Consider the following 26891-nt stretch of genomic DNA (forward strand, 5'->3'; position numbering starts at 1 on the left):
TTCATACGGTTTCAATCAGACAACATGACGACTGTTGCGTACATCAACCATCAGGGGGGAACAAGGAGTTCCCTAGCGATGGAAGAAGTGACCAAGATCATTCTATGGGCGGAGTCTCACTCCTGCCACCTGTCTGCTATCCACATCCCGGGAGTGGAAAATTGGGAAGCGGATTTTCTGAGTCGTCAGACATTGCATCCGGGGGAGTGGGAACTCCATCCGGAAATCTTTGCCCAAGTCACTCAACTTTGGGGCATTCCAGACATGGATCTGATGGCCTCTCGTCAGAACTTCAAAGTTCCTTGCTACGGGTCCAGATCCAGGGATCCCAAGGCGGCTCTAGTGGATGCACTAGTAGCACCTTGGACCTTCAAACTAGCTTATGTGTTCCCGCCGTTTCCTCTCATCCCCAGGCTGGTAGCCAGGATCAATCAGGAGAGGGCGTCGGTGATCTTGATAGCTCCTGCGTGGCCACGCAGGACTTGGTATGCAGATCTGGTGAATATGTCATCGGCTCCACCTTGGAAGCTACCTTTGAGACGAGACCTTCTTGTTCAGGGTCCGTTCGAACATCCGAATCTGGTTTCACTCCAGCTGACTGCTTGGAGATTGAACGCTTGATTTTATCGAAGCGAGGTTTCTCAGATTCTGTTATCGATACTCTTGTTCAGGCCAGAAAGCCTGTAACTAGAAAGATTTACCACAAAATTTGGAAAAAATATATCTGTTGGTGTGAATCTAAAGGATTCCCTTGGGACAAGGTTAAGATTCCTAGGATTCTATCCTTCCTTCAAGAAGGATTGGAAAAAGGATTATCGGCAAGTTCCCTGAAGGGACAGATTTCTGCCTTGTCGGTGTTACTTCACAAAAAACTGGCAGCTGTGCCAGATGTTCAAGCCTTTGTTCAGGCTCTGGTTAGAATCAAGCCTGTTTACAAACCTTTGACTCCTCCTTGGAGTCTCAATTTAGTTCTTTCAGTTCTTCAGGGGGTTCCGTTTGAACCCTTACATTCCGTTGATATTAAGTTATTATCTTGGAAAGTTTTGTTTTTAGTTGCAATTTCTTCTGCTAGAAGAGTTTCAGAATTATCTGCTCTGCAGTGTTCTCCTCCTTATCTGGTGTTCCATGCAGATAAGGTGGTTTTACGTACTAAACCTGGTTTTCTTCCAAAAGTTGTTTCTAACAAAAACATTAACCAGGAGATTATCGTACCTTCTCTGTGTCCGAAACCAGTTTCAAAGAAGGAACGCTTGTTGCACAATTTGGATGTTGTTCGCGCTCTAAAATTCTATTTAGATGCTACAAAGGATTTTAGACAAACATCTTCCCTGTTTGTTGTTTATTCAGGTAAAAGGAGAGGTCAAAAAGCAACTTCTACCTCTCTCTCTTTTTGGATTAAAAGCATCATCAGATTGGCTTACGAGACTGCCGGACGGCAGCCTCCCGAAAGAATCACGGCTCATTCCACTAGGGCTGTGGCTTCCACATGGGCCTTCAAGAACGAGGCTTCTGTTGATCAGATATGTAGGGCAGCGACTTGGTCTTCACTGCACACTTTTACCAAATTTTACAAGTTTGATACTTTTGCTTCTTCTGAGGCTATTTTTGGGAGAAAGGTTTTGCAAGCCGTGGTGCCTTCCATTTAGGTGACCTGATTTGCTCCCTCCCTTCATCCGTGTCCTAAAGCTTTGGTATTGGTTCCCACAAGTAAGGATGACGCCGTGGACCGGACACACCTATGTTGGAGAAAACAGAATTTATGTTTACCTGATAAATTTCTTTCTCCAACGGTGTGTCCGGCCCACGGCCCGCCCTGGTTTTTTAATCAGGTCTGATAATTTATTTTCTTTAACTACAGTCACCACGGTACCATATGGTTTCTCCTATGCTATTATTCCTCCTTAACGTCGGTCGAATGACTGGGGTAGGCGGAGCCTAGGAGGGATCATGTGACCAGCTTTGCTGGGCTCTTTGCCATTTCCTGTTGGGGAAGAGAATATCCCACAAGTAAGGATGACGCCGTGGACCGGACACACCGTTGGAGAAAGAAATTTATCAGGTAAACATAAATTCTGTTATCAATTTTTTTTTCATTCTCTTGGTGTCATTTGTTGAAGGAGCAGAAATGCACTACTGGTTTCTAACTGAACACATGGGTGAGCCAATGACAATTAGTATATACAGTATATGGAGTCGCCAATCAGCAGCTAGAACCTAGGTAAACCTTTAAGCAAATGATAACAAGAGAAGGAAGCAAATTAAATAATAATAAAAGTCAATTGGAAAGTTGTTTAAAATTGTATGCTCTATCTGAATCATTAATGTCTAATTATGACTTTACTGTCCCTCAGCCTTTTTTGTTAGGAGGTATTTGGCCTTATTGCTTAAACAGGTGTTTATAGTTTTAAATCTCTTGTTTTAGAAATCCATAATTATTATTATTATTATTATCAGGTATTTGTAGAGCGCCAACAGATTCCGCAGCGCTGATAATGTAAGTAACTGTTTTTGAGCACAGCCTGAATATACACATTGCCAAGGCAAAAAGAGAAGAGTTTAGTGTGCACATCCTCTATTTTATATGACAAGATTAAAACATAACTTGTAATAAAAATATAGTTAAGAACAAAGGTAAAGTTGAAGATATTTGTTCCCCTACACGTACACAAACATCCCACTACACCAGAAGTAATTTACCAAGTGCTCAGCAGCAGCATTACAGAATAGTACAGAGATTTAAAGGGACAGTCTGCTTCAGAATTTTATTGTTTAAAAAGATATATAATATATTTATTATCCATTCCCCAGTTTTGCATAACCAAAACAATTTTATTAATAATATATACTTTTCACCTACATTGGTGTGTCCGGTCCATCCTTACTTGTGGGATATTCTCTTCCCCTACAGGAAGTGGCAAAGAGAAACACCCAGCAGAGCTGTGCATATAGCTCCCCTTAGGCTCCGCCCCCCCCCAGTCATTCTCTTTGCCGCTCTGAACAAGTAGCATCTCCACGGGGGTGGTAAAGAGTATGTGGTGTTAGTTGTAGTTTTATTTCTTCTATCAAGAGTTTGTTATTTTAAAATAGTGCCGGTTTGTACTATTTACTCTACAACAGAAAATGATGAAGATTTCTGTTAAAAGAGGAGTATGATTTTAGCACCAGTAACTAAAATCCATTGCTGTTCCCACACAGGACTGTTGAAACCAGAGAACTTCAGTTGGGGGGAACAGTTGGCAGGCTTATCTGCTTCAGGTATGATCAGTGATTTTTCTAACAAGACCAAGTAATGCTAGAAGACTGTCAGTTATCCATTCTGGGATAGGTAAGCCATTTTCTTAGACTCAGTAACAGAATTAAGGCTTATAACTAGGGCTCAATGCTGGTTGACACTATTGTGGGCTAAGTCGATTACTTTTTATTATGTTTATGTGACATTTTAAGTGTTTTTCAAACTTAAACACTTTTGGGGAACTTTATTTTCGCCTGGCAGTTGTTTAGACGCCTAATCTTGTCAGAAAGGCCCCTTCACTCTGGAATGCAGAGGGAGGAGGCCTCATTTTCGCGCCTCAGTTGCGCAGTTGCTTTTCACTAGGCAGTTCATGCAGCTTCACGTGGAGTATCTAGATTGGAAAAGGACTTCAGAGAGGCTTATTACTTACTTGAATAACCCCTAAGGAAGGTAAAACGCCGCAGTAGAGACTGTGGTGTGGGACTGTAGTGTCTTTAACCGGTTATTTACTGTTATAGCTCCGGTTTGGACATTTAAGGGTTAAATTGTCTGAAAATTGGTGTGCAATACTTTCTAAGCATTAAGACACTGTGATGAAAATTTCATAAAGATCGGATATTTCTTTGATGGTTTTCTGACATTTCTGTAATAAAGTGTACACTTTTATTATTTAAAGAGACAGTAACGGTTTTGTATAAAATAATTTTTATTGCATTAAAACTCTGCCTAAGTCTGTCTAACATGTCTGTGCCTTCAGATAGCCTATGTTCTGTGTGCATGGATGCCAAGGTGGTTCCCCCATTAAATGTATGTGTAAAGTGCACAATAGCGTCCAAACAGATAAAGGACAGTATTGTCACTTTTAAAGATGTTGCCCAAGATGAGACTTTAAATGAAGGTAGTGGGGATAGTTCATCATCCTCTCCTTCTGTGTCAATGCCAGCTTTGCCCGCGCAGTCGATACCTAGTACATCTGACGCGCCTATGGCTGTTACTAGGCAGCAGTTAGCAAAAATGCCAGTTTTCCCTAGAAAGCATGATTGCTCAGTTTTAAATACAGAGGATGAGCAAGCAGATGCAGGGGATAATTCATCTCTGGTACCCTCACATCAATCTGAGTTGGCGGTGAGGGAGGGCCTGTCTGAGGGAGAAATTTCTGACACAGGGAAAGTTTCTCAGCAGGCAGAGACTGATACCATTGCATTTAAATTTAAACTAGAACACCTCCGCGCCCTACTTAATGAGGTGCTAGCTACACTTGATGATTGTGATCCTATGGTGATGCCAGAAAAATTGTGCAAGAAGGACAAATTTTTAGAGGTTCCAGTGCACTCTGATGCTTTTCTGATACCCAAGAGGGTGGCGGATATAGTGACTAAGGAGTGGGAGAAGCCAGGTGTACCATTTATTCCCCCTCCTATATTTAAGAAAATGTTCCCCATTGTTGACCCTAGAAGGGACGCATGGCAGACGGTCCCTAAGGTTGAGGGGGCAGTTTCAACATTAGCTAAGCGCACAACTATACAGATAGAGGATAGTTGCGCTTTCAAAGATCCTATGGATAAAAAACTAGAAGGGTTACTTAAGAAAATTTTTGTTCAGCAAGGTTTCCTTCTGCAACCAATTTCGTGCATTATTCCTGTCACCACGGCGGCGTCTTTTTGGTTCGATGAACTAGAAAATTCTCTCCAGAAGGAGACTCCTTATGATGAGGTCATGGACAGGATTCACGCACTAAAGTTGGCTAATTCCTTTATTTTAGATGCCGCTTTTCAATTAGCGGCGAAAAATTCAGGTTTTGCAATAGTGGCGCGCAGAGCGCTTTGGCTAAAATCTTGGTCGGCGGATGCTTAATATTCCTTTCAAGGGTAAGACCCTATTCGGGCCAGAATTGAAAGAAATCATTTCAGACATCACTGGGGGGAAGGGCCATGCCCTCCCACAGGATAGACCTTTCAAAGCAAAAAATAAGTCTAATTTTCGTTCCTTTCGCAATTTCAGGAACGAACCGGCCCCTAGCTCTACAGCCTCTAGACAAGAGGGTAATGCATCCCAGCCCAAGCCAGCATGGAAACCATTGCAAGGCTGGAACAAGGGAAAACAGGCCAAAAAGCCTGCTGCTGCTACCAAATCAGCATGAAAGGATAGCCCCCGATCCGGGACCGGATCTGGTATGGGGCAGACTCTCTCTCTTTGCTCAGGCCTGGGCAAGAGATGTCCCAGACCCCTGGGCTTTAGAGATTGTCTCTCAGGGGTATCTCTTAGAGTTCAAGGACCTTCCTCCAAAGGGAAGGTTTCACATGTCTCGCTTGTCTTTAGACCAGACAAAGAGACGGGCATTCTTGCGTAGAAGACCTTTTAAAGATGGGAGTGATACACCCAGTTCCAAAAGCAGAACAAGGACTGGGTTTTTACTCAAACCTGTTTGTGGTTCCCAAAAAGGAGGGAACGTTCAGGCCAATCCTGGATTTGAAAATCCTAAACAAATTCCTCAGAGTTCCATCATTCAAAATGGAAACTATTCGAACAATTTTACCAATGATCCAGAAGGGTCAATACATGACTACAGTGGACCTAAAGGATGCATACCTGCATATTCCGATCCACAAGGTTCACCATCAGTTCCTAAGGTTCGCCTTCCTGGACAAACATTATCAGTTTGTGGCTTTTCCCTTCGGATTGGCCACTGCTCCAAGAATTTTCACAAAGGTGTTAGGATCCCTTCTTGCGGTGCTAAGGCCAAGGGGCATTGCGGTAGCACCTTACCTTGACAACATCCTAATTCAGGCGTCGTCCTTCCACAAAGCAAAGGCTCATACGGATATTGTTCTAGCCTTTCTAAGGTCTCACGGGTGGAAGGTGAACGTAGAAAAAAGTTCTCTGCCCCCGGTCACAAGGGTTCCCTTCCTGGGAACAATAATAGACTTGGTAGAGATGAAAATCTTTCTGACGGAGGTCAGGAAGTCAAAACTTACAAATGCTTGTCGAGTTCTTCATGCCATTCCTCAGCCTTCTGTGGCTCAGTGCATGGAGGTAATCGGTCTAATGGTTGCGACAATGGACGTAGTCCCCTTTGCCAGAATTCATCTCAGACCACTGCAACTGTGCATGCTCAAGCAGTGGAATGGGGATTATGCAGATTTGTCTCCCCAGATACAAATGGACCAGGAAACCAGAGACTCGCTCCTCTGGTTGTTGTCTCAGGGAATGAGTTTCCACAGACCGGAGTGGATCATTGTCACGACCGACGCCAGTCTCTTAGGCTGGGGCGCGGTCTGGGACTCTCTGAAAACTCAGGGTCTATGGTCTTGGGAAGAATCTCTTCTCCCGATAAACATTTTGGAACTTAGAGCGATATTCAATGTGCTCCTGGCGTGGCCTCAACTAGCGGAGGCTAAATTCATAAGATTTCAGTCGGACAACATGACGACTGTAGCGTACATCAATCATCAGGGGGGAACAAAGAGTTCCCTGGCGATGATGGAGGTATCCAAGATCATCAAATGGGCGGAGGATCACCCCTGCCATCTATCAGCAATTCACATCCCTGGAGTGGACAACTGGGAAGCGGATTATCTGAGTCGTCAGACTTTCCATCCGGGGGAGTGGGAACTTCACCCGGAGGTTTTTGCCCAGTTAACTCAACTGTGGGGCATTCCAGATCTGGATCTGATGGCGTCACGTTAGAACTCCAAAGTTCCACGTTACGGGTCCAGGTCCAGGGATCCCAAAGCGACATTAGTAGATGCCTTAGTGGCGCCTTGGTCGTTCAATCTAGCTTATGTCTTTCCACCATTTCCTCTTCTCCCCTGCTAGTAGCCAGGATCAAACAGGAGAAGGCTTCGGTAATTCTGATAGCTCCTGCGTGTCCACGCAGGACTTGGTATGCAGACCTGGTGAATATGTCATCGGTTCCACCATGGAAGCTGCCTTTGAGGCAGGACCTTCTAACTCAAGGTCCATTCGAACATCCAAACCTAGTTTCTCTGCAACTGACTGCTTGGAGATTGAATGCTTGATTCTAGCGAAGCGTGGTTTTTCGGATTCAGTCATAGATACTCTGATCCAGGCTAGAAAGCCTGTCACCAGGAAGATTTACCATAAGATATGGCGGAAATATCTTTGCTGGTGTGAATCCAAGGATTACTCATGGAGCAAGATTAAGATTCCAAGGATACTATCATTTCTCCAAGAGGGATTGGAGAAAGGTCTATCAGCTAGTTCTTTAAAAGGACAGATATCTGCTCTGTCTGTTTTGTTACACAGGCGTTTGGCAGCCGTGCCAGACGTTCAGGCGTTTGTACAGGCTTTAGTCAGAATCAAGCCTGTCTACAGACCTGTGGCCCCTCCATGGAGCCTAAACTTAGTTCTTTCAGTTCTTCAGGGGGTTCCGTTTGAACCTTTACATTCCATAGATATTAAGTTACTATCTTGGAAAGTTTTGTTTTTGGTTGCTATTTCTTCTGCTAGAAGAGTGTCTGAATTGTCTGCTTTGCAGTGTAATTCACCCTATCTGGTGTTCCATGCAGATAAGGTTGTTTTGCGTACTAAACCTGGTTTCCTTCCAAAAGTTGTTTCTAATAAGAATATTAACCAGGAAATTATTGTTCCTTCTCTGTGTCCGAATCCAGTTTCTAAGAAGGAACGTCTGTTACACAATTTGGATGTGGTTCGTGCTTTAAAGTTCTATTTACAAGCAACTAAAGATTTCAGACAAACATCATCCTTGTTTGTTGTCTATTCTGGTAAGAGGAGAGGTCAAAAAGCGACCGCTACCTCTCTTTCTTTCTGGCTAAAGAGCATCATCAGATTATCTTATGAGACTGCTGGACAGCAGCCTCCTGAACGGATTACAGTTCATTCCACCAGAGCTGTGGCTTCCACATGGGCTTTCAAGAATGAGGCTTCTGTTGAACAGATTTGTAAGGCAGCGACTTGGTCCTCACTGCATACATTCAACAAATTTTACAAATTCAATACTTTTGCTTCTTCGGAGGCTATTTTTGGGAGAAAGGTTTTACAAGCAGTGGTGCCTTCCGTTTAGGTTACCTGACTTGTTCCCTCCCTTCTTCCGTGTCCTAAAGCTTTGGTATTGGTTCCCACAAGTAAGGATGAAGCCGTGGACCGGACACACCAATGTAGGAGAAAACAGAATTTATATTTACCTGATAAATTCCTTTCTCCTACGGTGTGTCCGGTCCACGGCCCACCCTGGCATTTAGTCAGGTTTAAATTTATTTTTTCAAACTACAGTCACCACTGCACCCTATGGTTCTCCTTTTTCTCCTAACCGTCGGTCGAATGACTGGGGGGGCGGAGCCTAAGGGGAGCTATATGCACAGCTCTGCTGGGTGTTTCTCTTTGCCACTTCCTGTAGGGGAAGAGAATATCCCATAGGGAAGGATGAAGCCGTGGACCGGACACACCGTAGGAGAAAGGAATTTATCAGGTAAATATAAATTCTGTTTTTACCTCTTTAATTAACTTGTATATAAGTCTCTGCAGATTGCCCCCTTATTTCAGTTATTTTGACAATCTTGCATTTTAGCCAATCAGTGTCCTTTCATTAGTAACTCCACGTGTGTGAGCACCATGTAATATACATGGCACACATGAACTAACGCCCTCTAGTTGTGAAAAACAGTCAATGCATTCAGATAAGAGGCGGCCTTCAGGTGCTTAGAAATTACATATGAGCCTATCTAGTTTTAGAATACCAAGAGAACAAAGCAAACGTGATGATAAAAGTAAATTGTAAAGTTGTTTAAAATGACATGCCCTATCTGAATCATGACAGTTTAATTTTGACCAGACTGTTCCTGTAACTTACTGGTGAGCATTTTTAACCTGTATGTATTTTTTTATATTCTGGGAGTTCTACTTGTCATGATATCTCATCAGGTTGTCTCACAACAAACTCTTATGCAAACCTTCAATATGAGGACTTCCCATGCAACAAAGTAGCAGTTCATTATTGGAACACTTTATGGCGTTTTCTTGTTATACATATATAAGTACACAATTATTTTTGTAACTGTCTTCTTATTGTTCCAACAGAGCCCCAAGAAGGAATCCAGCCATGGTTTATCAGCAAGCCAAAGGCCATGACCACTGCCCCAGGACAAAATGCTCTTATTTCCTGTGCCATTGCTGGGGACCCCTTTCCCACAGTACAGTGGTTTAAAGATGGACAAGAGCTGAGTAACTGTGAGGTCCTTCAGAATGAAGATGTTTTTACACTAATACTAAGAAGAGTTAAAGAGGCTGATGCAGGGCTCTATGAAATCAAACTAAAGTAAGAACCATTCACACAGTATGCTCATAAACACATGTATCGATTTGCAGGGATGAAAATTCCATTAAATCAAAGGTGCAGCTTAAAAAAGAGTACATCATGGGTCACTGTGTATTATAGGCTATAATTCCATTGATAGGTTTTAACGATATCATAAATAACAAAATCAAAGGTCACCTGAAATATGAAGGTCACCTTAATTCTTGCATGGCCCTATAGTTCTAAAACACCTTTTATGACTCTTTCATGTTACCTGGTTAATGCAAATTTATCTATGTACTTTGTGCTTTTTCTTTTACAGATTTACATTCTTTTTTTTTTTCTTTACTTGGATTCAGCCATCTGAATATATTGCTGTTTTTTCTCCTTCCTTGTTGTTGCTCAGGTTTGTTAATAACTGTCTATTTACATCATGTTCCCAGGTTTGTGTCTGCTAATAACCATGGCAACAGTAACCCCCTGACAGAATCATAGGCATATAGAACAAAATCAGTGGGTGAGGTATCCACTATGTTGTTCCCCCAAATACAAAGAGGGACATGCAATGCATATTTGAAAGCAGCAATCCTGCTCTTTATAATAAGTGATGTTATCCTGCTGCCAGGTGACTGTAATTAGTTCTATGTTAGAGGTTCTGGAGTTTCTAAATAAGTCTTTATTAACCCTTTACCATATAGTTATATTATAGGGCCTCTCATTTGAAATAGTGGGGTCCCTCATTCAGATAAGGAGTTTCCCGTTCTTATAGCTGTAAAGTGATCATCATATTAAATGTTATCTGCAGCAACAACTAAACCTCATGTTGTTGTGTTGTTGATGTCAGGATTCAAAGTGCCTTGTTTCTTTGAATAAAACATTTCAAGTATCAAAAATTATGGGAGAATTTGGTGTAAAATAGACGACATTTTGTGAAATTCTAAATAGGACAGAATTTTGTGCATGTTTTTTTTTTAATACTTTATGTAAAGGCATAACATTTCAAAGTTGAAATATACGATCGTCAAATGACAACATGAAATAGTACAACAGTTACCGGGAGTAGATAACAGTCTCTGAAAAAGTTACAGTTCCATCAAGTAGCTCCCAGAGTGGGAGAAAAGCTTATACAGATGATTATGACATGAGTATTCTTTGTTTACCAGTGATCCTGTATGCCTTCCATTTTTAACAATACTAAAATCCTAATCTAGTCAGCCCTTACAAAGGACAAATATAAAGTGCCAGTTAAACTTATGAACCATAAGTTATATCCCCCTCCCTGTAGCGGGTATTCCAACTCTCAAATGTCAAGGAAGGGGAAGGGAAAGAGAAGGACAAAGAGAGGGAGACAAAAGAGGACGGGAGAGAGAGAAAGGGGGGAAAACCGCAAAAAGCCAGAGCATAAGGAACCAACAAGGCGGCAGATTCTTTCTAACTAAATTCGCCTTTTCTCAATACATTCAATGGTTGGTACCCCGGTATAGCGCCATTTAGATCCGGGTCCCCAGGGTCCCCATTTCAGCTGCCCAAACTATCAATGTATAATTGTTGTTAGCGTTGTTCACTGCCTATCAAAGTTAAGAGACCAATCCCCTCTCAGTTGTGCATTGAGGATGTAATCTGTATTTCTGATTGGGTAAATTATCTGAATTTGTTGGGTTTGAGTCAGTGTGCTTATATAGGATTCCCATTTTTTCATAAAGTGTGTTGTCATACCTTGGAGGTCTCCCAGTGCATCTGTCTGTTAATATATCATCCATTGGTGAATCTCTCTCTTGAGTTGCGTGAGGGTGGGGGGATCGCCCCTCAACCAGTATTTGAATACTATTTCTCTTGTAAGGTGTATCCAGTCCACGGATCATCCATTACTTGTGGGATATTCTCCTTCCCAACAGGAAGCTGCAAGAGGATCACCCACAGCAGAGCTGTCTATATAGCTCCTCCCCTAACTGCCACCTCCAGTCATTCTCTTGCAGCTCTCGACAAGGAAAGTAGCTAGAGATATGTGGTGACTTAGTGTAGTTTATCTTCAATCAAAAGTTTGTTATTTTTAAATGGTACCGGCGTTGTACTGTTTTTACCTCAGGCAGAAATTAGAAGAAGACTTTTGCCTGAGGTTTTTGATGATCTTAGCAGGTTGTAACTAAGATCCACTGCTGTTCTCACATAACTGAAGAGTATGGGAAAACTTCAGCTGGGGGAACGGCTGGCAGAATTAACTGCCCTGAGGTATGTTCACTATATTTTTTTCTAGAGAGATGATAAGAAGTCTAGAAAATGCTGACAGTACCTGATATATTTAAGGTAAGCCTGATTGCAGTGATTTAGTAAACGACTGGCATCATGCTTGCAGTAAAGGGTAATATTCATGTTACTTGCTCTTGTGGCTTAGTATGTTAAACGTTAACAAGATTTATAAAGAACGTTTTTTTACTAAGGGTGATAAATATTTATTTGGGGGCCTAGTTTTCCACATGGCTGTTATTTTACTCTTAGGAGTAGTTTTTAAGGCCCTCTGACTTTGAGTGCATGGTGGGAGGGGCCTATTTTCGCGCTCTAATTGCGCAGTTGTTTTTACATTCTGAGACATCCAGCTTCCCTGAAGGAGTCCCCTGACATATTGGACCTCTGTAAAGGGTTTTTGTGACTACAAAAGTCGTTTTATGGGAAGTTAGGAGCCACAGTAGAGCTGTGGCAGTTTGCTTGTGACTGTTATAACGGTTTTACCGTTTTTTTGCTTCGTTTTTGAGCCTGAGGGGTTAATCATCCATTTGCTAGTGGGTGCAATGCTATTTTAGTCTAGTATATACACTGTAAAAATTTCATAGAGTTAACTGTTTTGCCGTTTTTGTGTTTGTTTTTTTCCCTTAAAGACACAGTACCGTTTTTTATATTCTGCTTTTTCACATTAATTAAAGTGTTTTCAAAGCTTGCTGGTCTCATTACTAGTCTGTTAAACATGTCTGACATAGAGGAAACTCCTTGTTCATTATGTTTAGAAGCCATTTTGGAACCCCCTCTTAGAATGTGTACCAAATGCACTGATCTTACTATAAGTTATAAAGACCATATTCTGGCTTTAAAAGTTTTATCACCAGAGGAAATTGACAAGGGGGAAGTTATGCCGACTAACTCTCCCCACGTTACAGTTCCATCAAGTAGCTCCCAGAGTGGGATAAAAGCTTATACAGATGATTATGACATGAGTATTCTTTGTTTACCAGTGATCCTGTATGCCTTCCATTTTTAACAATACTAAAATGCTAATCTAGTCAGCCCTTACAAAGGACAAATATAAAGTGCCAGTTAAACTTATGAACCATAAGTTATATCCCCCTCCCTGTAGCGGGTATTCCAACTCTCAAATGTCAAGGAAGGGAAAGAGGGTAGGAAGGGGAAGGGAAAGAGAAGGACAAAGAGAGGGAGACAAAAGACGACGGGAGAGAGAGAAAGGGGGGAAAACCGCAAAAAGCCAGAGCATAAGGAACCAACAAGGCGGCAGATTCTTTCTAACTAAATACGCCTTTTCTCGATACATTCAATGGTTGGTACCCCGGTATAGCGCCATTTAGATCCGGGTCCCCAGGGTCCCCATTTCAGCTGCCCAAACTATCAATGTATAATTGTTGTTAGCGTTGTTCACTGCCTATCAAAGTTAAGAGACCAATCCCCTCTCAGTTGTGCATTGAGGATGTAATCTGTATTTCTGATTGGGTAAATTATCTGAATTTGTTGGGTTTGAGTCAGTGTGCTTATATAGGATTCCCATTTTTTCATAAAGTGTGTTGTCATACCTTGGAGGTCTCCCAGTGCATCTGTCTGTTAATATATCATCCATTGGTGAAGCTCTCTCTTGAGTTGCGTGAGGGTGGGGGGATCGCCCCTCAACCAGTATTTGAATACTATTTCTCTTGTAAGGTGTATCCAGTCCACGGATCATCCATTACTTGTGGGATATTCTCCTTCCCAACAGGAAGCTGCAAGAGGATCACCCACAGCAGAGCTGTCTATATAGCTCCTCCCCTAACTGCCACCTCCAGTCATTCTCTTGCAGCTCTCGACAAGGGAAGTAGCTAGAGATATGTGGTGACTTAGTGTAGTTTATCTTCAATCAAAAGTTTGTTATTTTTAAATGGTACCGGCGTTGTACTGTTTTTACCTCAGGCAGAAATTAGAAGAAGACTTTTGCCTGAGGTTTTTGATGATCTTAGCAGGTTGTAACTAAGATCCACTGCTGTTCTCACATAACTAAAGAGTATGGGAAAACTTCAGCTGGGGGAACGGCTGGCAGAATTAACTGCCCTGAGGTATGTTCAGTATATTTTTTTCTAGAGAGATGATAAGAAGTCTAGAAAATGCTGACAGTGCCTGATATATTTAAGGTAAGCCTGATTGCAGTGATTTAGTAAACGACTGGCATCATGCTTGCAGTAAAGGGTAATATTCATGTTACTTGCTCTTGTGGCTTAGTATGTTAAACGTTAACAAGATTTATAAAGAACGTTTTTTTACTAAGGGTGATGAATATTTATTTGGGGGCCTAGTTTTCCACATGGCTGTTATTTTACTTTTAGGAGTAGTTTTTAAGGCCCTCTGACTTTGAGTGCATGGTGGGAGGGGCCTATTTTCGCGCTCTAATTGCGCAGTTGTTTTTACATTCTGAGACATCCAGCTTCCCTGAAGGAGTCCCCTGACATATTGGACCTCTGTAAAGGGTTTTTGTGACTACAAAAGTCGTTTTATGGGAAGGTAGGAGCCACAGTAGAGCTGTGGCAGTTTGCTTGTGACTGTTATAACGGTTTTACCGTTTTTTTGCTTCGTTTTTGAGCCTGAGGGGTTAATCATCCATTTGCTAGTGGGTGCAATGCTATTTTAGTCTAGTATATACACTGTAAAAATTTCATAGAGTTAACTGTTTTGCCGTTTTTGTGTTTGTTTTTTTCCCTTAAAGGCACAGTACCGTTTTTTATATTCTGCTTTTTCACATTAATTAAAGTGTTTTCAAAGCTTGCTGGTCTCATTACTAGTCTGTTAAACATGTCTGACATAGAGGAAACTCCTTGTTCATTATGTTTAGAAGCCATTGTGGAACCCCCTCTTAGAATGTGTACCAAATGCACTGATCTTACTATAAGTTATAAAGACCATATTCTGGCTTTAAAAGATTTATCACCAGAGGAAATTGACAAGGGGGAAGTTATGCCGACTAACTCTCCCCACGTGTCAGAACCTATAACTCCCGCTCAAGGGACGCCAAGTACATCTAGCGCGCCCATAGCGTTTACCTTACAAGACATGGCGGCAGTTATGGATCATACCCTTACAGCGGTATTGTCCAAACTGCCAGGTTTACAAGGAAAGCGAGACAGCTCTGGGGCTAAGAAAAATACAGAGCTCTCTGACACTTTAGTAGCTATGTCTGATATACCCTCACAATGTGCAGAAGCTGAGGCAGGAGAGCTTCTATCTGTGGGTGATTTTTCTGACTCAGGGAAGACACTTCAACCTGATTCTGATATGTCTACATTTAAATTTAAGCTTGAACACCTCCGCGTGTTGCTCAGGGAGGTTTTAGCAACTCTGGATGACTGTGACGCCATTATAGTCCCAGAGAAATTGTGTAGATTGGATAAATACTATGCAGTGCCTGTTTACACTGATGTTTTTCCAATACCTAAGAGGTTTTCAGAAATTATTACTAAGGAATGGGATAGACCAGGTGTACCGTTCTCTCCCCCTCCTGTTTTTAAAAAGATGTTTCCCATAGATGCCGCTACACGGGACTTGTGGCAAACGGTCCCTAAGGTGGAGGGAGCAGTCTCTACCCTAGCTAAGCGTACAACTATCCCCGTCGAGGACAGTTGTGCTTTTCTAGATCCAATGGATAAAAAATTAGAGGGTTACCTTAAGAAAATGTTTATTCAACAAGGTTTTATTCTCCAGCCCCTTGCATGCTTTGCCACTGTCACTGCTGCTGCGGCCTTCTCGTTTGAGTCTCTAGAAGAGGCTCTACAGGTAGAAACCCCATTGGATGATATCCTTGACAAGCTTAAAGCTCTTAAGCTAGCCAATTCATTTGTTTCTGACGCCGTTGTTCATTTAACCAAACTAACGGCTAAGAACTCAGGTTTTGCTATTCAGGCGCGTAGGGCGTTATGGCTTAAATCCTGGTCAGCTGACGTTACTTCAAAGTCTAAGCTTCTCAACATTCCCTTCAAGGGGCAGACCCTATTCGGGCCTGGACTGAAGGAGATCATTTCTGATATTACTGGAGGAAAAGGTCACGCCCTTCCTCAGGATAGGTCCAACAAATTAAGGACCAAACAGATTAATTTTCGTGCCTTTCGAAACTTCAAGAGTGGCGCAGCTTCAACTTCCTCTAATACAAAACAAGAGGGAAATTTTGCCCAGTCCAAGCCGGTCTGGAGACCTAACCAGGCTTGGAACAAAGGAAAGCAGGCCAAAAAACCTGCTGCTGCCTCTAAGACAGCATGAAAGATCAGCCCCCGATCCGGTAACGGATCTAGTAGGGGGCAGACTTTCTCTCTTCGCCCAGGCTTGGGCAAGAGATGTCCAGGATCCCTGGGCGTTGGAAATTGTGTCCCAGGGATATCTTCTGGACTTCAAAGCTTCTTCCCCAAAAGGAAGATTCCATCTCTCACAATTATCTGCAAACCAGATAAAGCGAGAGGCATTCTTACATTGTGTTCAAGGCCTCCTAGTTATGGGAGTGATCCACCCAGTTCCAAAGGAGGAACAGGGGCAAGGCTTCTATTCAAATCTGTTTGTAGTTCCCAAGAAAGAGGGAACCTTCAGACCAATCTTCGATCTCAAGATCCTAAACAAATTTCTCAGGGTCCCATCCTTCAAGATGGAGACTATTCGAACCATCCTACCTATGATCCAGGAGGGTCAATATATGACTACCATGGACTTAAAGGATGCTTATCTTCATATTCCGATACACAGAGATCATCATCGGTTTCTCAGGTTCGCCTTCCTAGGCAGGCATTACCAGTTTGTGGCTCTTCCCTTTGGGTTAGCTACGGCACCAAGAATCTGTACGAAGGTTCTGGGGTCACTCCTGGCGGTCCTAAGGCCGCGGGGTATAGCAGTAGCCCCTTACCTAGACGACATTCTGATACAGGCGTCAAATTTTCAAATCGCCAGGTCCCATATGGACATTGTTCTGGCATTCCTGAGGTCTCATGGGTGGAAAGTGAACAAAGAAAAGAGTTCTCTATCCCCTCTCACAAGAGTTTCCTTCCTAGGAACTCTAATAGATTCTGTAGAAATGAAGATTTACCTGACAGAGGCCAGGTTGTCAAAACTTCTAAATTCCTGCCGTGTTCTTTATTCTACTTCTCTCCCTTCAGTGGCTCAGTGTATGGAAGTAATCGGCTTAATGGTAGCGGCAATGGACATAGTGCCGTTTGCCCGCCTACATCTCAGACCGCTGCAACTCTGCATGCTCAGTCAGTGGAATGGGGATTACACAGATTTGTCCCCTCTACTAAATCTGGATCAAGAGACCAGGGATTCTCTTCTCTGGTGGCTATCTCGGGTCCATCTCTCCAAGGGTATGACCTTCCACAGGCCAGATTGGACAATAGTAACGACAGATGCCAGCCTTTTGGGCTGGGGTGCAGTCTGGAACTCCCTGAAGGCTCAGGGCTCATGGACTCAGGAGGAGGCACTTCTTCCGATAAACATTCTGGAACTAAGAGCGATATTCAATGCTCTTCAGGCTTGACCTCAGCTTGCTGCGGTCAGGTTCATCAGATTTCAGTCGGACAATATCACGACTGTAGCCTACATCAACCATCAAGGGGGAACAAGGAGTTCCCTAGCAATGTTGGAGGTTTCAAAAATAATTCTATGGGCAGAGGTTCACTCTTGCCTTCTATCAGCTATCCATATCCCAGGAGTAGAGAACTGGGAGGCGGATTTTCTAAGTCGACAGATTTTTCATCCGGGGGAGTGGGAACTCCATCCGGAGGTGTTTGCGCAGTTGATTCAACTTTGGGGCAAACCAGAACTGGATCTCATGGCGTCTCATCAGAACGCCAAGCTTCCTTTTTACGGATCCAGGTCCAGGGATCCCAAGGCAGCACTGATAGATGCTCTAGCAGCACCTTGGTCCTTCAACCTGGCTTATGTGTTTCCACCGTTTCCTCTGCTCCCTCGTCTGATTGCCAAGATCAAGCAGGAGAGAGCTTTGGTGATTTTGATAGCACCTGCGTGGCCACGCAGGTCTTGGTATGCAGATCTGGTGGACATGTCATCCTTTCCACCATGGACTCTGCCGCTGAGACAGGACCTTCTACTTCAGGGTCCTTTTAACCATCCAAATATAATTTCTCTGCGTCTGACTGCTTGGAGATTGAACGCTTGATTTTATCAAAGCGTGGTTTCTCAGAGTCTGTCATTGATACCTTAATACAGGTGCGAAAGCCTGTCACCAGGAAAATCTATCATAAGATATGGTGTAAATATCTTCATTGGTGTGAATCCAAGGGTTACTCATGGAGTAAAGTCAGGATTCCTAGGATATTATCCTTTCTCCAAGAAGGATTGGAGAAGGGTTTGTCAGCTAGTTCCTTAAAGGGACAGATTTCTGCTCTGTCTATTCTTTTGCATAAACGTCTGGCTGAGGTTCCAGATGTTCAGGCGTTCTGTCAGGCTTTGGTTAGAATCAAGCCTGTGTTTAAACCTGTTGCTCCGCCATGGAGTTTAAATTTAGTTCTTAAAGATATTAAGCTCTTATCTTGGAAAGTTCTGTTTTTAGTAGCTATCTCCTCGGCTCGAAGAGTTTCGGAGTTATCTGCTTTACAATGTGATTCCCCTTATCTCGTTTTCCATGCAGATAAGGTAGTGTTACGTACCAAATCTGGTTTTCTACCTAAGGTGGTATCTAATAAGAATATCAATCAGGAGATTGTTGTTCCATCACTGTGTCCTGATCCTTCTTCAAAGAAGGAACGTCTATTACACAATCTTGACGTGGTTCGTGCTTTAAAGTTTTATTTACAAGCTACTAAAGATTTTCGTCAAACATCTGCATTGTTTGTTGTCTACTCTGGACAGAGGAGAGGCCAAAAGGCTTCGGCAACTTCTCGTTCTTTTTGGCTAAGAAGTATAATCCGCTTATCTTATGAGACTGCTGGCCAGCAGCCTCCTGAAAGAATTACAGCTCATTCTACTAGAGCGGTAACTTCCACATGGGCTTTTAAGAATGAGGCTTCTGTGGAACAGATTTGTAAGGCGGCAACTTGGTCTTCGCTTCATACTTTTTCTAAATTCTACAAATTTGATACTTTTGCTTCTTCGGAGGCTATTTTTGGGAGAAAGGTCTTACAGGCAGTGGTGCCTTCCGTTTAAGCGCCTGCCTTGTCCCTCCCTTCATCCGTGTCCTTTAGCTTTGGTATTGGTATCCCACAAGTAATGGATGATCCGTGGACTGGATACACCTTACAAGAGAAAACAAAATTTATGCTTACCTGATAAATTTATTTCTCTTGTGGTGTATCCAGTCCACGGCCCGCCCTGTCATTTTAAGGCAGGTGTTTTTTATTTATTTTTAAACTACAGTCACCACTGCACCCTATAGTTTCTCCTTTCTCTTGCTTGTCTTCGGTCGAATGACTGGAGGTGGCAGTTAGGTGAGGAGCTATATAGACAGCTCTGCTGTAGGTGATCCTCTTGCAGCTTCCTGTTGGGAAGGAGAATATCCCACAAGTAATGGATGATCCGTGGACTGGATACACCACAAGAGAAATAAATTTATCAGGTAAGCATAAATTTTGTTTTTCCTAGCTTGCAAGATAGTGTTGTGAGTAGATAACAGTAAGAGGGGATTCCCATTTTTTTCATAAAGTGTGTTTTCCTACCTTGGAGGTCTCCCAGTGTATCTGTCTGTTAATATATCATCCGTTGGTGAATTTCTCTCTTGAGTTGCGTGAGGGTGGGGGGTCGCCCCTCAACCAGTATTTGAATACTGTTTTCCTAGCTTGCAAGATAGCGTTGTGAATAAATAATCTTTCTGTTTTAGGTATGCCTTGAAAATCAAGGAACACTATCGTTTGGGGCGTAAGAGTCAAGCGTGTATTGTGCATGGTGTTTATCCAATGTGTTAGCATCCCCCAAAATCTATACAGCTTGGGGCAGGACCACAACATATGGATTAGATTAGCTTTTGGCATGGCACATTTTGAGCATTTGCCCTCTGATTCTGGTTCCCAAATTTTATATATTTTTGGGGTGATGTATGCATTGCTTAATAGTTTAGTATGCGCTTCACTGATGTCTGACGCAAGAGAAGCTCGTCTTACTTTCTGTATACTTTGTTGGACCAATGTGGTTGATATTTCTGTGCCTAAGTTTTCTGTTCATTTCTCACTAACTTGTTTTAACAAGTTTTCGTTGTCTTGTGTTCAAAGTAGTTTGTAGATTGGTGTGAGTGAGGTGACCCCATGTTGATACGAGTTACAAAGGGTGTAAACTGGGTTGTCCGTCCCCGGTAATTCCCCTGCTATTTCAAGGGACCTTATATAATGTTTGACTTGCAGGTACGCAAAGTGGTGTGTACGCAGGATATTATGTTATGCTTGTAAATTGGAGAAGGTGTAAACTGTTTTCCCATCCCTGTCCAAGAGTTTCAATATAGTGTCAATACCTAAAACTTTCCATTCCCTAAAGGTTTTTGATGTGAGTCCTGGAGTGAAGCTTGGATTACCCTGTAGTGGAAGAAATTTTGTAGTTTCATGGTGTAGCTTTAATTTGTTGCATATTTTCCTCCACGCATAAAGTGACTGCTGCATAAGAGGGTATTGCACAAGCATCTTATCTACCTTAGCTGCTTTAATATGTGGTAGGGCCTGAAGGGACCAAGGTTCTATTGCCTAACTCTCTAATGATGGGATCATGAAGTACTCCTTGCCCATGAGCCAGTCCAACACGTATTTTGCTTGGGCATCCCAACTATAATGTACAAGGTTTGGTACCGCCATACCCCCTGCAATGATTGAACACATCATTCTGTTCTTCTTTAGCCTATGTTTTTTGTTGGCTCATATGAAGTTTAAGATTAATGAGTTCCAGAATTTGTCTGCTCTATGTGTCACATAGGGCAGCATTTGAAGGAAATATAGTATTTTGGGGAATAAAATCATTTTAACTAATCCTATTCTGCCCGAGATACTTAAGGGGAGTCTTGCCCAATTTATAATTAGGTCCTATGCTTCTTTTTGCAGTGGAGCATAGTTAGCTTCGTTCCATATGTGAGGGTCTGTTGACAGATTTATTTCTAGATATTTAAAGGTCTTGTCTACTACTTTGAAGTCATAGTGTAAATTCTGTGTGTTTGTTTGTGGGGTTAACCATACTAGTTCTGTTTTGTCTGTGTTGATTTTATAGCCAGAAATTCTTCCAAAATCTGCTATTATACGGCTAGAATACAAGTTTTGCGGTAAGAGTGGCTCGGTGCTAACTTGCAAGTTATTTCCACCGCTCATCTCCCTATAGCGCCGCTATTACAGGTTTTCATAAACCCCACGTTAGCAGGCAATATTGCAGCGTTGAGCAAAATAGAGCTCCATACCACACTCAAATACCCATATCAATGGGGAGAGACGGCTAAAAAAAAGCCTAACACCTGCAATAAAGGAGCACAAAGCTCCGTAACGCTGCCCCATTGATTCCTATGGGGAAAGAAAAGTTATGTTTACACCTAACACCGTAACATAAACCCCGAGTCTAAACACCCCTAACCTGCCACCCCCGACATCGCTGACACCTACATTACACTTATTAACCCCTAATCTGCCGCCCCCGACACCGCCGCCACCTGGCTACACTTATTAACCCCTAATCTGCCGCCACCACTACATTACAGTTATTAACCCCTAATATGCCATCCCCTATGTCCCGCCACCACCTGCATTACACTTATTAACCCCTAATCTGCCGCCGCCACCACTACATTACACTTATTAACCCCTAATCTGCCGCCCCCAATGTCGCCACCACCTGCATTACACTTATTAACCCCTAATCTGCCGCCACCACCTACCTACATTTATTAACCCCTAATCTGCCGCCCTCAACGTCGCCGCCACTATACTAAAGTTATTAACCCCTAAACCTAACCCTAAATAGGAATTAGTTTAGTTAGGTAATGATAGTAATTTTTATTTAGATTTATTTTAATTATATTAAGTTAGTGGACTTTAATATAATTAAAATAAATCTAAATAAAAATTACTATCATTACCTAACTAAACTAATTCCTATTTAAAACTAAATACTTACCTATAAAATAAACCATAAAATAGCTACAATATAACTAATAGTTACATTGTAGCTAGCTTATGTTTTATTTTTATTTCACAGGCAAGGATTGCTTAAAAGGGCCTTTTGCGGGGCAATGCCCCAAAGAAATCAGCTCTTTTACCTGTAAAAAAAAAAAAAATACAAACAACCCCCCAACAGTAAAACCCACCACCCACACAACCAACCCCCAAAAAAAATCCTATCTAAAAAACCTAAGCTCCCCATTGCCCTGAAAAGGGCATTTGGATGGGCATTGCCCTTAAAATGGCATTTAGCTCTTTTTCAGCCCAAAATCTAAAAATAAAACCCATCCAATAAACCCTTAAAAAACCTAACACTAACCCCAGAAGATCCACTTACAGTTTTTGAAGACCGCTCATCCATTCTCAACGAAGCGGCAGAAGTCCTCAGCGAAGCCGGCAGAAGTCTTCATCCAATCGTGCCGAAGTCTTCATCCGAGCCGGCAGAAGTCTTCATCCAGGCGGCATCTTCATCCATCCGGCGCGGTGCGGCTCCATCTTCAAGACATCGGGCGCGGAGCATCCTCTTCTGACGACGGCTAATGAAGAATGAAGGTTCCTTTTAAGGGACGTCATCCAAGATGGCATCCCTTGAATTCCGATTGGCTGATAGAATTCTATCAGCCAATCGGAATTAAAATTGAAAAAATCCTATTGGCTGATGCAATTAGCCAATAGGATTGAGCTTCAATCCTATTGGCTGATCCAATCAGCCAATAGGATTGAGCTTGCATTCTATTGGCTGTTCCAATCATTCTATTGGCTGTTCCCTACTTACTTCAAGGACCTATAGTAACACATATGTAGTTAGGTCAAAACTAGTAGAATTGAATTAGAAGGTGTGAACTTTTATAATGGTTGTACTCATGGGACTTTCACATAGCAATTTGTTTTAGTTCATTTGAGATATTTAAAGGGTCAGTATACTGTAAAATTGTTTTCCCTGAATGTGTTCTCCATGACTTGTTATATCAGCTGCAGCCTATAAAATGTATTTGAAATTGCTCATTTATGCTTCTTTTTGCAAAGGAAATAGCCGGTTTTGCTATTTGAAACCACAGACCATCAAAATAGGTTTGGCTTGCTGACAGATCAGAACTTGTTATCATTCAAATGCTTCCCCTTCTTATCTCTGTCTCTGTACAATACTTAGAAAAAACAATTGAAAATGAAAATTTTAGAGCTTTATCTCTTACACCTCCCACTGTGAGTGCAATTTCTTCTACTGGCTGAGTTTACATAGGCCTAGTTTTGGAGTTTTGCGGCCAAAGGGGTGCGTTAGCTACGCGTGCTTTTTTCTGGCCGCACCTTTTAAATACCGCTGGTATTTAGAGTTCACAGAAGGGCTGCGTTAGGCTCCAAAAAGGGAGCGTATAGCATAATTTACCGCCACTGCAACTCTCAATACCAGCGGTGCTTACGGACGCGGCCAGCTTCAAAAACGTGCTCGTGCACGATTCCCCCATAGAAAACAATGGGGCATTTTGAGCCGAAAAAACCCCGAAAACACCTGCAAAAAAGCAGCGTTCAGCTCCTAACGCAGCCCCATTGTTTCCTATGGGGAAACACTTCCTATGTCTGCACCTAACACCCTAACATGTACCCCGAGTCTAAGCACCCCTAACCTTACACTTATTAACCCCTAATCTGCCGCCCCCGCTATCGCTGACACCTGCATATTTTTTTAACCCCTAATCTGCCGCTCCGTACACCGCCGACCCCTATATTATATTTATTAACCCCTAATCTGCCGCCCCCAACGTCGCCTCCACCTACCTACAATTATTAGCCCCTAATCTGCCGACCGGACCTCACCGCTACTATAATAAATGTATTAACCCCTAATCCGCCTCACTCCCGCCTCAATAACCCTATAATAAATATTATTAACCCCTAATCTGTCCTCCCTAACTTCGCCGACACCTAACTTCAATTATTAACCCCTAATCTGCCGACCGGACCTCACCGCTACTATAATAAATGTATTAACCCCTAAAGCTAAGTCTAACCCTAACACCCCCCTAAATTAAATATAATTTAAATATAACAAAATAAATTAACTCTTATTAAATAAATTATTCCTATTTAAAGCTAAATACTTACCTGTAAAATAAACCCTAATATAGCTACAATATAACGAATAATTATATTGTAGCTATTTTAGGATTTATATTTATTTTACAGGCAACTTTGTATTTATTTTAACCAGGTACAATAGCTATTAAATAGTTATTAACTATTTAATAGCTACCTAGTTAAAATAATTACAACATTACCTGTAAAATAAATTCTAACCTAAGTTACAATTAAAGCTAACACTACACTATCAATAAATTAATTAAATAAAATACCTACAATTATCTACAATTAAACCTAACACTACACTATCAATAAATTAATTAATTAAATACAATACCTACAAATAAATACCATTAAATAAACTAACTAAAGTACAAAAAATAAAAAAGAACTAAGTTACAAAAAATAAGAAAATATTTACAAACATTAGAAAAATATTACAACAATTTTAAACTAATTACACCTACTCTAAGCCCCCTAATAAAATAACAAAGCCCCTCAAAATAAAAAAATGCCCTACCCTATTCTAAAATTAAAATAGAAAAGCTCTTTTACCTTACCAGCCCTGAAAAGGGCCATTTGCGGGGCATGCCCCAAATAATTCAGCTCTTTTGCCTGTAAAAAAACACATACAATACCCCCCCCCCCAACATTACAACCCACATACCCCTAATCTAACCCAAACCCCCCTTAAATAAACCTAACACTAAGCCCCTGAAGATCTCCCTACCTTGTCTTCACCACACCAGGTTCACCGATCGGTCCAGAAGAGCCTCCGATGTCTTCATCCAAGCCCAAGCGGGGGCTGAAGGGTGACGTCCATCCTCCAGCTGAAGTCTTGATCCAAGCGGCAAATGAAGAAGTCCATCTTCGGGAAGAAATCTTCATCCTATCCGGGCAGAAGAGGACATCCGGACCGGCAAACATCTTCATCCAAGCCGCATCTTCTATGTTCTTCCATCCGATGACGAGCGGCTGATCTTGAAGACCTCCGGCTCGGATCCATCCTCTTTGTTCGACGTCCAACTGAAGAATGAAGGTTCCTTTAAGGGACGTCATCCAAGATGGCGTCCTTCGAATTCCAATTGGCTGATGGAATCAGCCAATCAGATTCAAGTTCAATCCGATTGGCTGATTGGATCAGCCAATCAGATTGAGCTCGCATTCTATTGGCTGATCGGAACAGCCAATAGAATGCGAACTTCATTTGCCCCTTGGATCAAGACTTCAGCCGGAGGATGGACGTCACTCTTCAGCCCCCGCTTGGGCTTGGATGAAGACATCGGAGGCTCTTCTGGACTGATCGGTGAACCTGGTGTGGTGAAGACAAGGTAGGGAGATCTTCAGGGGCTTAGTGTTAGGTTTATTTAAGGGGGGTTTGGGTTAGATTAGGGGTATGTGGGTGGTGGGTTGTAATGTTGGGGGGGGGGGGTATTGTATGTGTTTTTTTTACAGGCAAAAGAGCTGAATTATTTGGGGCATGCCCCGCAAATGGCCCTTTTCAGGGCTGGTAAGGTAAAAGAGCTTTTCTATTTTAATTTTAGAATAGGGTAGGGCATTTTTTTATTTTGGGGGGCTTTGTTATTTTATTAGGGGGCTTAGAGTAGGTGTAATTAGTTTAAAATTGTTGTAATATTTTTCTAATGTTTGTAAATATTTTTTTATTTTTTGTAACTTAGTTCTTTTTTATTTTTTGTCCTTTAGTTAGTTTATTTAATTGTATTTATTTGTAGGTATTGTATTTAATTAATTTATTAATAGTGTAGTGTTAGGTTTAATTGTAACTTAGGATAGGATTTATTTTACAGGTAATTTTGTAATTATTTTAACTAGGTAGCTATTAAATAGTTAATAACTATTTAATAGCTATTGTACCTGGTTAAAATAATTACAAAGTTGCCTGTAAAATAAATATTAATCCTAAAATATATTAGGGTTTATTTTACAGGTAAGTATTTAGCTTTAAATAGGAATAATTTATTTAATAAGAGTTAGTTTTTTTCGTTAGATTTAAATTATATTTAACTTAGGGGGGTGTTAGTGTTAGGGTTAGACTTAGCTTTAGGGGTTACATTTATTAGAGTAACGGTGAGGTCCGGTCGGCAGATTAGGGGTTAATAATTGAAGTTAGGTGTCGGCGATGTTAGGGAGGGCAGATTAGGGGTTAATACTATTTCTTATAGGGTTATTGAGGCGGGAGTGAGGCGGATTAGGGGTTAATAACTTTATTATAGTAGCGGTGAGGTCCGGTCGGCAGATTAGGGGTTAATTATTGTAGGTAGCTGGCGGCTACATTGTGGGGGGCAGATTAGGGGTTAATAAATATAATATAGGGGTCGGCGGTGTTAGGGGCAGCAGATTAGGGGTACATAAGTATAACGTAGGTGGCGGCGGTGTGCGGTCGGCAGATTAGGGGTTAAAAAAATGTAATCGAGTGGCGGCGATGTGGGGGGGCCTCGGTTTAGGGGTACATAGGTAGTTTATGGGTGTTAGTGTACTGTAGAGCACAGTAGTTAAGAGCTTTATGAACCGGCGTTAGCCCAAAAAGCTCTTAACTCCTGTTTTTTTTCTGCGGCTGGAGTTTTGTCGTTAGATTTCTAACGCTCACTTCAGCCAAGACTCTAAATACCGGCGTTAGAAAGATCCCATTGAAAAGATAGGATACGCAAATGGCGTAGGGGGATCTGCGGTATGGAAAAGTCGCGGCTGCAAAGTGAGCGTTAGACCCTTTAATGACTGACTCCAAATACCAGCGGGCGGTAAAAACCAGCGTTAGGAGCCTCTAACGCTGGTTTTGACGGCTAACGCAAAACTCCAAATCTAGGCGTTTGTTTCTCAATAGCCTATACCTAGGTATAGAAACTTTTAGTATAGGCAGGGATACTGCAGGCTAAATCAGCTATTTCAAATACCAATATAAAGGCTAAGTTGCTACTTGTAAACCATTTAATACACT

At 42.0% G+C, this 26891-nt stretch overlaps 1 protein-coding gene across 2 annotated transcripts in view; it reads left to right on the plus strand.

The window, feature by feature from the left end:
• The window catches only part of MYLK (myosin light chain kinase), an 842949-nt gene that overhangs the window by 469128 nt on the left and 346930 nt on the right, over positions 1-26891 (plus strand). For both annotated transcript variants that reach the window (XM_053698066.1, XM_053698065.1), the window contains one exon: positions 9290-9527. In XM_053698066.1, coding sequence (XP_053554041.1) covers positions 9290-9527 — 238 coding nt within the window. The remainder of the gene's footprint in view (positions 1-9289; positions 9528-26891) is intronic.

The sequence above is a fragment of the Bombina bombina genome, chromosome 1 (assembly GCF_027579735.1).
Source record: "Bombina bombina isolate aBomBom1 chromosome 1, aBomBom1.pri, whole genome shotgun sequence".
Taxonomy (NCBI): domain Eukaryota; kingdom Metazoa; phylum Chordata; class Amphibia; order Anura; family Bombinatoridae; genus Bombina; species Bombina bombina.